The sequence below is a fragment of the Mandrillus leucophaeus genome, unplaced genomic scaffold (assembly GCF_000951045.1).
Source record: "Mandrillus leucophaeus isolate KB7577 unplaced genomic scaffold, Mleu.le_1.0 Scaffold406, whole genome shotgun sequence".
NCBI classification, from domain to species: domain Eukaryota; kingdom Metazoa; phylum Chordata; class Mammalia; order Primates; family Cercopithecidae; genus Mandrillus; species Mandrillus leucophaeus.
Window position 1 is genome coordinate 2124684 of NW_012104321.1, and position 14343 is coordinate 2139026.

At 38.8% G+C, this 14343-nt stretch overlaps 1 protein-coding gene across 1 annotated transcript in view; it reads left to right on the top strand.

The window, feature by feature from the left end:
* The window catches only part of GPRIN3 (GPRIN family member 3), a 69947-nt gene extending 62163 nt beyond the window's left edge, over window positions 1–7784 (top strand). The window contains exon 2 of the mRNA XM_011992188.1: window positions 4559–7784. Within this exon, the coding sequence (XP_011847578.1) occupies window positions 4685–7015 (2331 nt within the window). The 5' untranslated portion in view covers window positions 4559–4684 and the 3' untranslated portion in view covers window positions 7016–7784. The remainder of the gene's footprint in view (window positions 1–4558) is intronic.
* The last annotated feature ends 6559 nt before the right edge of the window (window positions 7785–14343 follow it).

Here is a 14343-nt window from a genome sequence, read left to right on the forward strand (position 1 = left end):
CAAAGACCTAAAAAGAGAACTACTATTCAACCCAGCAATTCCATTATTGTGTCTATTCCAAAGGATTATAAATCATTCTGTCGTAAAGACACATGCATGTGGATGTTCATTGCAGCACTATTCACAATAGCAAAGACATGGAATCAACCTAAATGCCCAACAATGATAGACTGGATAAAGAAAATGTGATACATATACACTATGGAATACTATGCAGCCATAAAAAAAGAATGAGATCATGTCTTTTGCAGAAACATGGATGGAGCTGGAGGCCATTATCCTTAGCAAACTAATGCAGGAACAGAAAATCAAATACTGCATGTTCTCACTTTTCAGTGGGAGCTAAATGATGAGAACACATGAACATATACAGGAGAACAACAGACACTAGGGCCTATCAGAGGGTGGAGAGTGGGAGGAGGGAGAGGATCAGAAAAAACTAACTAATGAGTACTAGGCTTAATATCTGGGTGATGAAGTAATCTGTGCAGCAAACCCCTGTGACATGCGTTTACCCATATAACAGACCTACACATTTACCCCTGAACTTAAAAAGAAGTTTAAAAAAAGAGAAAGAAGGAAAAAGAAAGGGAAGGGGAAGGGGAAAGGAAGGAGGAAGAGAAAAACATGCAGCACACACACTCCACACACACACACACACACACACACACACACACACACACAGATGCAACACACCCTTCTGTAGAAGGGACTCATTCAGTCTGGGAGCCATCTGTTTGCATCTTATTTTTAGTCCAAGTTATTAAATCTTACCATAATGGACTCTGGTTGATGATAAAGACACATACTCCCCACTCTAAACCAACAAGTAGTTATACTTTTTAAATGTCCGATTTGTCTTGTCTGACCTACTGGAGCCCATAGATTTCTGCCATTCAGTGAGGGAGGGAAGGAGGGTTGGTTCAGAGCTTGGGGGAGTCTCTTCTGGGCTCGGGGAGATGCTGTGACAATTCCATTAGCAGACAGATTGGAGAGTAGTATTGATTTGTTATCTATGCATAAATACAGAGATTTCGAGTGCCAGGTGTTAGCCAAGCAATTTGGGCTTTTCTTCTTGATCTTCAACTGATGGACAATTAAACCTCTATTAGCAAAGCAAATGAAATAAAACACTTTCAAAGTTAAACTAACAGTTAGCTGTGTGTTGGAAATGGAAGTGAACACAATGGACTTCTGAGAGTTTTGTGAAGTCATCTTCATCTAAATCTTTTAACTTTCAGTTGCTGAACTTTGAGCTGCTCGTGTTTTATAGTCCTCTTTGGCGAACAAGCTTCCTTGACACCAGCCTTACAACACAGGAGATATTCTGTGTCCCTGGCTTTATGAGACCTTCCAACTTTTCATAGCAGGTGTTCAGTGTTCTTGGTTTTAGTTATCTAAACGTGGATTACAGATACATAAAGTTTAATAAGTAAGATAACACCATTTTCTCACTTCCAAAAGCACTCTTTTACATTGTGTTTTTATTAACATTTCATGCCATGGATCAAATTTTCCTGTAAGTTTGACATTTGGCAGAGCTGCAATAATGGCCATTTTGGAGGGTAACAGGATCAATTAACAACTTTTTATACACAAGACCCTGCACTGTGTCCTGTAGAGTCAACAGAAAAGAATCAAAAGGCTTCTTTCTTTTCCTTCTGGGGCTTGCCGTGTTTTTGGAAAAATGAGGCATTTATGTAAGTAACAATGGAGCAAAAACAGTGCATAAAAAGAACAATGCAAAGGACACAGATGACCAACTAACCTGGAGGAGTTCTTTTTTAAGAAAAGAGAGACTTCATAACTTGGAAGTCTTTAGAGGGCTTCAGAAAAAAAATGGGATTTAAGTGGGGCCTTGAAGAATGGGTAGGTTTTTTGAGGATGAGGAGGGCAGACAGTGGGAGGAAAAGTATAAAAAACGCAAATGCAAAAGAGAGTGAAAGACTGGCTGAAGCAGGGCAAATGATTTTGCAACAGAATACTGGGGTAAGGAAGAAATAGAAGAGAAACCTAGAGAAATGGTTTGAGCAGAAAGCAGGTAAGACCAGGGATGGGAAAATATTCAACCTATTCATATAAAGAATGAAGTTAGAAGGAAGAACTTGTGTAGAGGAGAAAATACATTCTATTTATTGTTAGATCTTATGTGATAATAGGTCTGCTGGATTACATTGAGCTAAAAGATAAAATTATGTATTTTCAAAATCTGGGCCCAGCCGGATTTGATTTTGCCTTATTTTGACACTTTGTAGCCTGAGTGAAGATCATACAGTTTGATATATTATTCATCATGTGCAAAGAAGTAGAATCCGTGAATTTTGGAGCTAGAACAATCCTCAGAAATCATTTAATTCATTTTGCCAGTGAGTCAATTTGGGGTTCAGAAAGATGAAGTGATTAGCCTGAGGTAACATGACTTATTAATGATAAATGTTAAAACAGAGTCATCCACTAATTTCTGAGCCATTGCTTTATCCACATGACCTAGTGTATAGTTACCTTTCTAAAAAATGCTTATAGGCCAGGTCTATGGGCTTACACCTATAAGCCTAGCACTTTCAGAGGCTGAGGCAGGAGGATCACTTGAGTCCGGGAGTTGAAGACTACCCTGGGCAACATGGAGAGACCCTGTCTCTACAAAAAAATTAAAAATTAGTTGAGCATTGTGGCATTCACCTGTAGTCCCAGCTACTTGGGAGGCCGAGGTGGGAAGATAGCTTGAGCCTGGGAGGTCGAGGCTGCAGTGAGCCATGACTGCATCCCTGAACTCCAGCCTAGGTGACAGAGCAAGACTCTGTCTCAAAAAAAGTTTATACATAAACACACACATATAATTTTACATAATCATATGCCCTAAATCATTTCAGATTTTTTAAATTCAGCATTTCTCCACCTTTGGGTACTTTCATCTCCCCTCTCTGTCCCCAGCTTATCACTCCCCCTCTATTTAATAAAACCTAGTATGTCTCATTCCAAATGTTTTTAGAATTTATGTCATCATACGCAAACATGTCTCTGTGTGTGCCTGTTTGTGTGCACACATATGCAGTGTTTTAGGTCATTGTTTTACAAAAATGAGAATGTATATGCCGTTTTCTGGACCTTGTTTTTCTCATTCAGTCATACCTTGAGGAAATCTCTTCCATGTGAAAAGTTATAGCTGAATATTTACTTTACTGGTTGCCTAATACTCTGTAGTAGAAATATGTCATGACTTATCCTATCATTCTCCCTATTTATAAAGACCAGTCTGCTTTTATTCTATAAATAGTACCTCAGGAAACGTCCCCATATTCATATATGTTGGTGTTTTTATTTCTGTTGATAGAGTTGGTATCATTGAGTCAAGGAAATGTGTATTTTTAGTTTTAAAAGTTAAACTGCCTCCATAAGAAAGCTGTAACAATACATATTTATTTGCACCTACAATTAATAAAAACACTTCCTTTTGCTAGGTCTCCCTAGGGCTTACTATTAAAAGTCTATTTTTTTTAAAGTTTTTGCTGATGCAACTTGTGTGAAGTAAAATTGCATTGTTACTTTATTCGCATTATTTGACTACAGATGAATTTGATCGTCTTTTCATAAGCTTGATGGTTATTTAAATTTCGTATCTTGTAAACTATGTTCTTATATTTGTTATCCATTTTTTCAATGGATTATTTGGTCTCCTTGTAAATGTTAGAGAGCTCCTGCTATATTATAGGTATTTTTGCCTGCCCTCTAGGGCTATACACTTTTTATTTCCCCCAAACATCTTGTATTTTTTATGGCATCTTTTGTCATGCCATAAAATTCAGGTTTTGAATATTATTTAGTCACCTATGTTTATGTTTTCTCCTACAGTGTGTCTACCTTCTCAGAAAAAGCCTAGCTCACCTGTCTCTAGATTACATTTATGATTCCTAGGTTTTCTTATATGAGTTTATTTATTTATTTTATATTTTAACCTTTAATCCACTGCATCCATCTAGGATTTATTTTTGGAATTGGTATAATATAAAGATCTACTTTTCTTTTCTTCCAGATGAATAAGCAGTTTGCCAGCTCCTTCTATGAAATAGCTCAGCCTTTCACCACCAAATTGTAATGCCTCTTTTGTCATAGATTAAGTCCCCATTTGTATTTGGATCTGTCCCTAGATTTCCTATTTCACATATCTGTTTATGCCTATTTCAATACTTACTTAACGATTTAATTAGAGTGGCTTTACAGGATTTTCTGATATCTGCTAAATCAGATCACACCAGTAACTTCTGAGGTAGTTAGCAAACTTTGGTAGATACAAGAAAAACCTATTTGCTAGACATTAGCGGGATGCAAGCAGAAACTAATATATCCGAATAACATTTTTGTAATTATACTTTTTTTCAAAACCTTTTTCTCGTCTATTTTTATTTATTTTTTTCTTCTCCCTCCCCACAAGGCCTATTTTTATATCAACAAATATAGGAAGAAAAGTTTTTAATGTGCTCTTATAAAAATGACAGTTTGGTTTATTTTTCAATCCTTAAGCGACGTAGTGTATTAATGATGCTGTTTCCTTGATTCACAGACTGGTTCTTCAGAGGAATCATCCCTGACTGTGTCATCACTCTGAGCTCTGACTGCACTCCCCCTCCCCTACCAGTGGGAACACTACCCAAGAGAGAGCTCTGGAGTGCTCCTGACGAGAAATTCCATGGGGACTGTACCTGACCCTCTCAGATCAGCTAAAACTTCCCTGATTGCAGCTTCCGGAAAAGAAGAGGATCTAGGAGAGCCACAGGCTGCCTCACCTCGGCATCGACCAGCTCTCCTGTGTAAGAATGCCAATGGCTTTTCAGGTGCCCCTGCAGAGCCAGACCTCAGCCCCAGGGCAGCTGCCGAAGCCCTGATGCAGGCTTGTGAGCATGAGACCACCCAGCCAGGTATGTCTTCTCCTGGTGTCTTCAATGAAGCGGAGAAAGCACCTGCCACATTCAACTCTCCCGGCAATTCCCAGCTGCCAGGGAGCAGCCAGCCTGCAGCGCCAGCCCCGAGTTCTGCAGCAGGAAGGGATCTTATACACACACCATTGACAATGCCTGCCAATCAGTACACCCGCCAGTCCATCCCAGGTGATCAGCCCAATGCCATCACCTCATCCGCACCTGAAGATTCCCTGAGGAGATCACAGAGAACCTCAAATAAAGAGCAACCTGAGAAACCAAGTTGTCCTGTGGGAGACATCCTCAGTAACAGCAAAGATCAGGTGTCCTGTGAGTTTCCTTCCCCAGAAACAATCCAGGGAACAGTGCAGACTCCAGTGACAGCAGCCAGGGTGGTCAGTCACTCATCCTCTCCTGTAGGTGGACCTGAAGGGGAAAGGCAGGGAGCCATCTGTGACTCTGAAATGAGGTCCTGCAAACCTCTAACTAGAGAACCTGGATGTTCAGAGAACAAGCAGCCCTCTGTCACTGCCTCGGGCCCCCAGGGCACAACTTCTGTGACACCTCAACCAGCCCCTCTCACTAGCGAACCTTCGGCATGTCCCCCAGGTCCAGAGAAGGTGCTGCTACCAGTACAGCATCCGATGTCAAGGTTCAAAGAAGCCAGTACGATGACCAGCCAAGCTGAAGGTGAAATCAAGGAAGTTCCCAGCAGGGCTTGGCAAGATGCGGAGGTGCAGGCAGTGGCGAGTGTGGAGAGCAGATCTGTCTCCACCAGTCCCAGTATCCTCACTGCATTTCTGAAGGAAAGCCCTGCTCCTGAGCATTTCGAACAAGAGCAGCTGCGTGTCATTTGCCACAGCAGTGGGAGCCACACACTGGAGCTCTCTGACGGCACGCTAGCCCCCCAGGAGTCCAGCCAGTGCCCTGGCATCATGCCACAGGTGCACATTCAGGCAGCTGCAGCTGTGCCCACTGCTTTCCAAAGGGAAAATAAACTAGTGAGCCTACCAGGTGGGGTCCTTAAAACCTCGTCAATCAATTTGGCCTCCAGTAATGCCCAGCATCTGTGTAAAGAAGATGGGAGGTTAGCAGGAATGACTCCAGCAGGGGAAGAATCAACTGCTAAAAAGCTCGCAGGTACTAATTCTAGCTCCCTGAAAGCTACCGCCATTGACCAGATTTCTATCAGTGCATGCAGTCAAGCTGAAACAAGTTGTGGATTGGGGAAATCTGAAACCAGGCCATCTGAGTTTGCAGAGAAAACCACAAACGGCCACAAAACAGACCCAGGTTGCAAACTATCTGACTCTTGTGGCTCTATCAGCAAAGCTGACCATTCTGGGAGCTTGGATCCCACTAACAAAGAAGATGCAAGGGAAAAGAAGCCTGCCTCTCCTCAGGTAGTAAAAGAAAAAGAGTCTGCTGGCACTGATACCTCCGATACCAAAACCCTACTGCTCAATCCTAAATCTCAAGAAAGTGGAGGCACAGAATCAGCTGCTAATCCTACACCCTCCCCAATTAGGAAGAACCAGGAGAGCACCTTAGAAGAAAGCAGACAGACCAAGACAGCCACCAGCCTGAGCCTGCCATCTGATCCCATGGGTGACTCCAGCCCAGGTTCTGGCAAGAAGACCCCATCTCGCTCGGTCAAAGCCAGCCCACGCAGGCCCAGCCGCGTCAGCGAGTTCCTCAAGGAGCAAAAGTTAAATGTGACAGCAGCTGCTGCTCAGGTAGGACTCGCTCCGGGAGATAAGAAAAAGCAGCTCGGTGCAGACTCCAAGCTCCAGCTGAAACAGTCCAAGCGTGTCAGGGACGTCGTGTGGGATGAGCAGGGAATGACCTGGGAAGTGTATGGTGCGTCCTTGGACGCAGAGTCTCTGGGAATTGCGATCCAGAACCATTTACAAAGACAAATCAGGGAACATGAGAAATTAGTCAAAACTCAAAATAGCCAGACCCGGAGATCCATTTCCTCAGATTCTTCTTCAAATAAGAAGCTCAAAGGAAGGCAGCACAGTGTTTTCCAGTCCATGCTGCAGAACTTCCGACGCCCCAACTGCTGCGTCCGCCCTGCCCCTTCTTCTGTGTTAGATTGAAAGGGAGTATTTATGGGAGTTTGTGTATAAATTTACGGTATTCACATGTGTCCCTCTATGTTAAAGCTTGCTTAGTTTTTTGCTGCAAGACTAGGAAGAAAAAGCAAGTATTCGCTATAGGAAATTGCTATTAAAAATTGTTAGATCCTTTGACCTGGAGCTCTATAAACAAAAATATCATTTCAGTTTGAAAGAAGGAACAAGAGAAGAGAAACAAGCTTCGCTGAAGGTTTGCAACCTTAATAAATTGAAAATAATACTCACTGGGTTTTAAAAAATATGATGTTGTTTGTAGAAATAGCATTATTATTATATCATTATACATGTATTATTTTGTATTACTGCCTCAATTTAGCACACAATAGTATTCCCATTAAAATCCCTGCTTCATATTGAAAGTAGCAAAAACACTATTGGCAAAAACATTGTTATAATTTCTAGTCCTATTGCAGTAAGAGTGCTGTAATCACACAAATTTTAAATAGGTGATAAGAACCGGAATGAAAAAAAAAATGAGAACAAATTTGACTCATTCCTAGGCCAGACAACATTAAATAAAAGCAGTTAAATGTGTAAAATATGAAATCTGAATTGATGTTTGTAAACATCTGCAGACAATTCTTTTTATAAACCTTCTTAAGGCTGTTAATAAATATAAGAAAGTTATATTAGGAACATTAGCTAAGCTTTTGACTATGAAAACTGCCTACATTAAACATGGATTTATATAGACACATTTTCTTGCACTGAAGGGGCAAGGCGCCTCTCTGTGATTCTGACCAGACATATTCATATTTTCTTACCCTAGAGGAAGTACATGGGACTGAATTCTTAAAAAGCGTCATCAAATTAGGGATAATACTAAATTGATATTGTGCAGGTGTTCTCCATTCTACTGAGAATGCTAAGGTTCTGGTAAGGAACTATAAATAGCAGATTACCAAACACTGCTTTTTCTGTGATGATAAAAGCCTCATAAGTAACAAAAACAATGTTTAATTTAGACTCCTGTAAACAGGATGCAATTTGTGATTTTTTTTTAATTGGGTTCAGTAACTTCCAGTAACAAATGTGATCAACACCAAATTAGAGTGTGAGCTTCTTTACAATTTTTGTACATAGACTACTATCATCTAATTGCTTAAGTGTATACTCTGGAGTAAAAGGGTAACTTCTGCAAACTTACTGATTTTAAGAGAAATACCCATAATATCCTTCAAACCCAATGAAAGAAGAGGCCTTTACGAAAACATGGCTTGTGATTTGGGTGGATTATACTTCCTGGGACCTTGGCCCTACCGTGTCTCCAAAAGAGATGCATGTCCCAAGACACATGCGTGTCCTCCAAGGCACTGGCCTGGATGAGCAGCATTGGCTTGAGAACTGGAGTAGTGTGGAAAGGAAAAATGAACAACGGCCCTGGGAAGGCTTCCCTTCTGCAGACATTGTTGGGGGAGTGCTGGTCTCCATTTTGCATTTAGAAAACCAGACTTAGATGCTGGAGGGGCACCGGTTGCCCTCTTTGAACTCATTCCCCGGAATGAGCTAGAAAAGAGTATCTAACCATAGGTATTCTCTCTAGAGACTCATGTGTCCCGTGGGTACAGTCAATTCACAGTATCTGTTCTGGCTTTTTTCACTTTAATTCTGTTTTGCACATTCTGAACATATGCAGGAAAAAAATCATTCCTGAACTTTAACAGCACAACCTACACTCGGCACAACCTAAAAAGCCTTTGATTTATTCTGAAGCAGTTTAACTGTAGACAAAGCTTGCATACGTGGACCAGTATTCCTCAGAGCCTGAGAGTTGTTACAGTTGTTATATTTGGAAATTAGAAGGAATTTTTTAATAAGGCACATTTTTCAGTTTCTTACCCATTGGTGTCTATTAACAATACTATGTAATGCGAAATTTCCATCAAATTACCAAGCAAATTACTATTAATGATTAGAGATTCAGCCTAAAACTCTCTCTTTGGGCCTTAAATACCCATTTGTAGTTGTGTTCGTGTCACTTCTGTCTCAGATGCCTCTGCCAGGACATAATCTCTCTGCTAGTTCTCGCTAGCTGGCTTCTCCCTCCCACATGGGCATACATGCTGTGTATACACAGAGTACAGCCTGTGTACACAGTAGCAGCTGTCAACAGTGCCTACTCCAGATGGGTGGCCCCAGGTAATCCTCTGCTGTGAAGTGGCTAGAACAGGCTGTCCCTGCATTAAAATAGGCGAGAATAAGGAATTTCGCGTCTGGTAATAATATTTATTTTCATGACTTTAGAGTAACCACATGATTTGTAAACAGTTAAATGAAGCAGAGGCCTGAGAGAGTTGTAGGCATTTGTCTCACATTAAATACATTAAAATTGCTAGCTTTGCTATTGTGGTTATGCCTCTCAAAACTTTAAGAAAATTTGTTTAATGTGCTAAGTTTAACTGGTTTTCTTCGGTGCTGGAACCAAATTATTCACTTGCACAACACTCAAGAGATTGTCACAAAATATTACAAAAATATTGTTTGTTTTGTTGCTCATTAAGTCCTATGGAACTAACAGCTTTTAAGGACAATAACAGAAATATATCTTCAGATGGATAAATAAGATAGGAACCTACTCAAGACAGCAGCATTTTTATATTGTGATACCTCCCCTAAGTTACTCTCACAATAAAACCATTTAGTATACCTTATTTATAAAACCTAAGGTTCATTCAACAGATGAAGTTGCAAAACAGTTTTCATGGCAGACTCTTTGAACTTGCTCAGTTTTTTCCTTACTTTACCTGCATGACACACATTGGGTTGAAAGTTGTCTGGTTTTACCCTTCATTTCTCTTAGATATGATTTGGTTCTTTTTCATGCATTCTGTTGTGAAATATATGGAGGAAATATTTTATTGAATCAAGAAATAGAAAATATTCCTTAAACCAGTAGTAAAAAGATGAGTTAGAACTCCATGTCTGGAAGACAATTCAACATTTAAAATATTAAGATGCTCTGCCACTTAACAAGTGAATACTAAAATTTTTAATTTAAAGATTGATTGCTCTATTTTTATGACCATGAGAAAAATGTGGCAGCTTTAGCTGTCATTTGTTTATCTTGAATGCTTTTCTAATTATGTATTTCTGGATGATTGATTTCGAATGCCACAGACCAACTACTTTACATAGAGTAAAATATTGATTAACCTTTGTGCTTTGGGTCACTGGCAAAAGTTGAACGGATTGATAAGTCAAGGTTAACCAGAAACCTTTTTGTTCACGTCTGAAATGAAATATTTATAAAATGTGTTAGTATGTTTCCTGCCTTGATAAGTTCATCTATATTGAATGTAATTTGATCTTTGATGATTTTTTTAATCTTGAGAATTCTCTGATACTGTTTTGATTACCAGTGTTCACCGTGTTATACAGTTAAACATAAAAATTGAAATAAATTGAACTAAATATGCATGTGTAACATATACCTTAGAGGCTGGATTTCAGAACCAAATTCATAATAGGAGCTTACTGTCTTAAAGTAGAAAGCAGAAGAGGAAAATAGCGTTTGTTTGTATTATAGCGTATTGAGGTTTCACTGTTCCTAGCTCATACTAATGTTTTTCCTCTCATTTCTGGGAATGCCTGTCATTCTGGGAGTCCCTATATATAGCATACCAAGAACAGAGTAAGATGTTACTTTAAAATGTGTTTACAGAGGATATGTGCAAGTGTGCTGTTAATATAAATTGTTTGGCCTTTTCTGCATCCACTTTGTTACTGTTTTGCTGCCAAAATGTGAGAAATGTGTGTCTTCTCTTCCTCCTACATATTGTGCCAAGTGTTTAAAATTTTGTCTACTCCTAGTAACACATAATTCACCACATCCCTTGTCTACTTTTATGAATCAGTATAAAGAAAAACAATGCATTAGGATAAGGTTTGCATATATGTATATGTGTTTTTATTGAAAACTGGGCACTTGTAGCCTTGTGTAGCCCTCTCCCTGCCTGATTTACTAATTATCTGTAATGCTGCCATGGAGATGATGCTGTTTACTCTCTCCTGCTTTGTTCTAAGTGGTGTTTGAGAAATGAGGCCTGTGAATTTCCCTTTGTGATAGAACAGTGAACTCAGCAGTATCTTGGATAAGTGAGCCGACTACCTTATTCCCACACTGCTTTTGTCTACATGGTGAAATCAGAAGTCAAACATCCTCTTCAGTGTTTGTTATTTTACATATGTATCTGAGCATTTTGTTTTCTGTTAGCGATGCTTCTTGATGTTGTGCGTGGCCCTTTTTGGTTGATTCTCTCCAAATTCGGGTCAGCTGCTGCCACCTGGCAAATAACAGGGGATATGCTGAATCTCCTGTCCATCCTTGTAACAATATCCTTCTTAATGAAATTCTTCAACTGGCTGAGCAATTGCAAATGTCATCTGTCCAGATACATGGGCTTAAGGATGTCTACAAAACTTGAGACATTTTTGCAAATGGGAAAAAATAGTCTTGTAAATACTGAAACAGATTTCCATGAACTTTATCCTACTCTTGGAAAGAAAACAATTCTCCTTGGCTGCAGAAATCAAATAAGCTGGGTTTGCAATGTCCAAGGACATAAATGAAGATGGATTGAAGTGGAAAAATTCTGTCTCCCAAGTGATCAGTGACATCTGCCAGAGGTCATTACAGCTACTTTTAACTGTGAACAGTCACCAGCTAAACTACTCACTTGCCACAACCAAATAACCTCTCTCAAAGTAAATCCAGTACATCTGTATATATGTGTAGAAAGCAGCAACAAACAATCCTGAAACATTACGTTTGGCTGTTAGGCAAGTAAAAGTGATGATAATTATAAACAACATTCAAATAACCATGGACCTTGGTGAAATGACTTGTAGTGGCCAGAATGGTGCAACAAGATGTTATTTACAAGTTTTTTTTAAGACACAAATATCTCAGATACTAATAATGAGAATAAAGACTGTTGAATATGAAATTAAAGTCAAGCAATAATGTGCCAAAAAGAGGCAGTTATACCAGCAAATGCATCTATTATGGGCACACCATTATATAATGATGGTTTGCTTTATGAAGACTGACTGTAACCCACAGGATAAAATAAGCAAAGGCATAGTTTCTGCTTTCTTCCTGGAAAAACTTGTTTAGAAGCTTCATAAAGAGGTACAGCACTAATGATCATTAGTAAGGATACAGTTGGCATCTATGTTTTTATGTGAGCCCAGAGTGAAGAGGAGCCACTCAAAGTCTTGCTGGCCTAAAACTCAAGACAGCTGCAACCAGAAGTTTTGTTGAAATGGAGACTTTAAACTTATGGTAATTACTCTTTCTGGACACTAGCATGTAGAAAGCAATTCAATTAACTCTGCCCAGAGGATTACCAGCTTTAGCTGTGAAAAAATGGGCTCCCGGATGTAAAATCACTAAAACATGAGTAATTGTATCCAAAGAGGCTTCAGATGATGCCTTACAGAAAATGATGCTCCAGATGGGCACTTCTAAATGCTAACTCTTCATCAAGTATCTTTCTGGATTCAAGCTCAAAATTAATTGGCTGCAAAATAGTAGGAATAAAAAATTTTACACTTTAGAAAAAGATACTGATGATCAACCTGCATGGTAATAATTATAATGAGATACCCCAGTGATTTAATGATGTTAGAAAGAATTAAATGGGAGAGAAATGCTAACAACTTTATCTCTTAACTATGGAGATGTCATTCATTTATTTCTGGGGCGAAAATTATAGCTTGCTTTTTGACATCGCTGCTGGTATTGTTCTTTGTTGCTTTAAAAATTGTCTGTCTTTTGAAAAACTCTTGAACAGTTAAACAATTCTTTTCTGATTCATATCATTACTTTTAATAACATGTAAAGGCTGTGTGTAGAGCAAACTATATAAAATGAGTAGAAAAGGCTTACTCATGTTAATGGCATCGTTAATGATTTTAGTTTAGATTCCTTAACATTTGTTTTAGATCACATCTTTAAGTAACTTATTTTTCCTAATGTTTTCCATCGTGTCTTAAAATGATGCTGGTATATCCGGAGATTGCAGTATTATAGTCATACTCCCCAATCCCTAGAGGAGAGGAGAGACTAATTCTTGTTTTAAGGGCCCCTGGAGATTCCTTTTATTAAGGTTGAAAAAGGTCAACACAGCCTGAAAACAAGAAAAATATATACTAGCAATTACTAAATTTCTAAATGTGTGTATCTCTGCTTTACTAATGTGTGAACAATATGTCGTGCATAATACTGTAGCTGGTCATGGTATGTCAATACATTCTGTGAGTTTTACAGTCTGAGTGATCAGTTTTCTATTTTTATGTGTAGAAAAAAGTAACTTGTCATATCCCATTTAAAGGCCAATTTCTGTATTCAGGCAGGCACATGTAAATACGTGAATAAAGCCAACAAAAGTGTGCACATGTATTCAGTAACAGAATTTGTCCTTTTATTTTTGAAGGTCAGAAAGGGCTGTTTGATCTGTTTTTTTTTTTTAATTGTCTCCTTGAGTAGGTAACATAATTATCACAAAGGCTGAATATAGTAATCAGTACATTGGCATATTATTAAATATGCCAGGGCTAATTAACCATGCCATTAGTCACAGGTAAGGTCAGTTCTTTGACCACTGGGATAATTTACATTCCTCACACATCCTCTCTGTGTTAAGTGTGTGACTAGGATGTACATACTATGGGTGTGATTGTGTACATACCTTGTATGAATTATCTAAATCCTCAAAGCAGTTGCAGGAAAGACGGAAGATGAAACAGTTGTTCAAAAGCCTGAAAAGGGCTAATCAATATATATTTTCATTTTCTACACATAAAAATGTAAATAGCTTATCCACATATATATGCACACATAATACATTTTATTTATACTAGTATATTCAAATAAATCACAAATTAAAACCACTAATTGAAAGCTACATATTTCCATGACTGCTCTGTTTTGCAAATATTATTATTGGATCAGATGCCCCCCATTTAGTGGTGTTACTCCCTGGTAGCAGATTTTGTGCTTAGAAAAGTCCAGCCTCTGAAGCACAGACTGGTAACTGAGTAGCTACGGAGAATTAATGCTGTTCTTTAAGCACCTAATTTTATATCTGGAAATGGTAAACAGTGATGAAAACCAATTATGTTTTGGAGACTCCTTTTGGACATGTATCAATGTGTTGATTTGCACAAACCCATAAAAACCCTACATTTTTTGGAAATGGATCCCTAGATTTCAAGCACGTATAATCACTCGAAGTGAATATGATCACAGGCATTCTTCTCTTGAGCTCAGCAAAACTATGCACTAT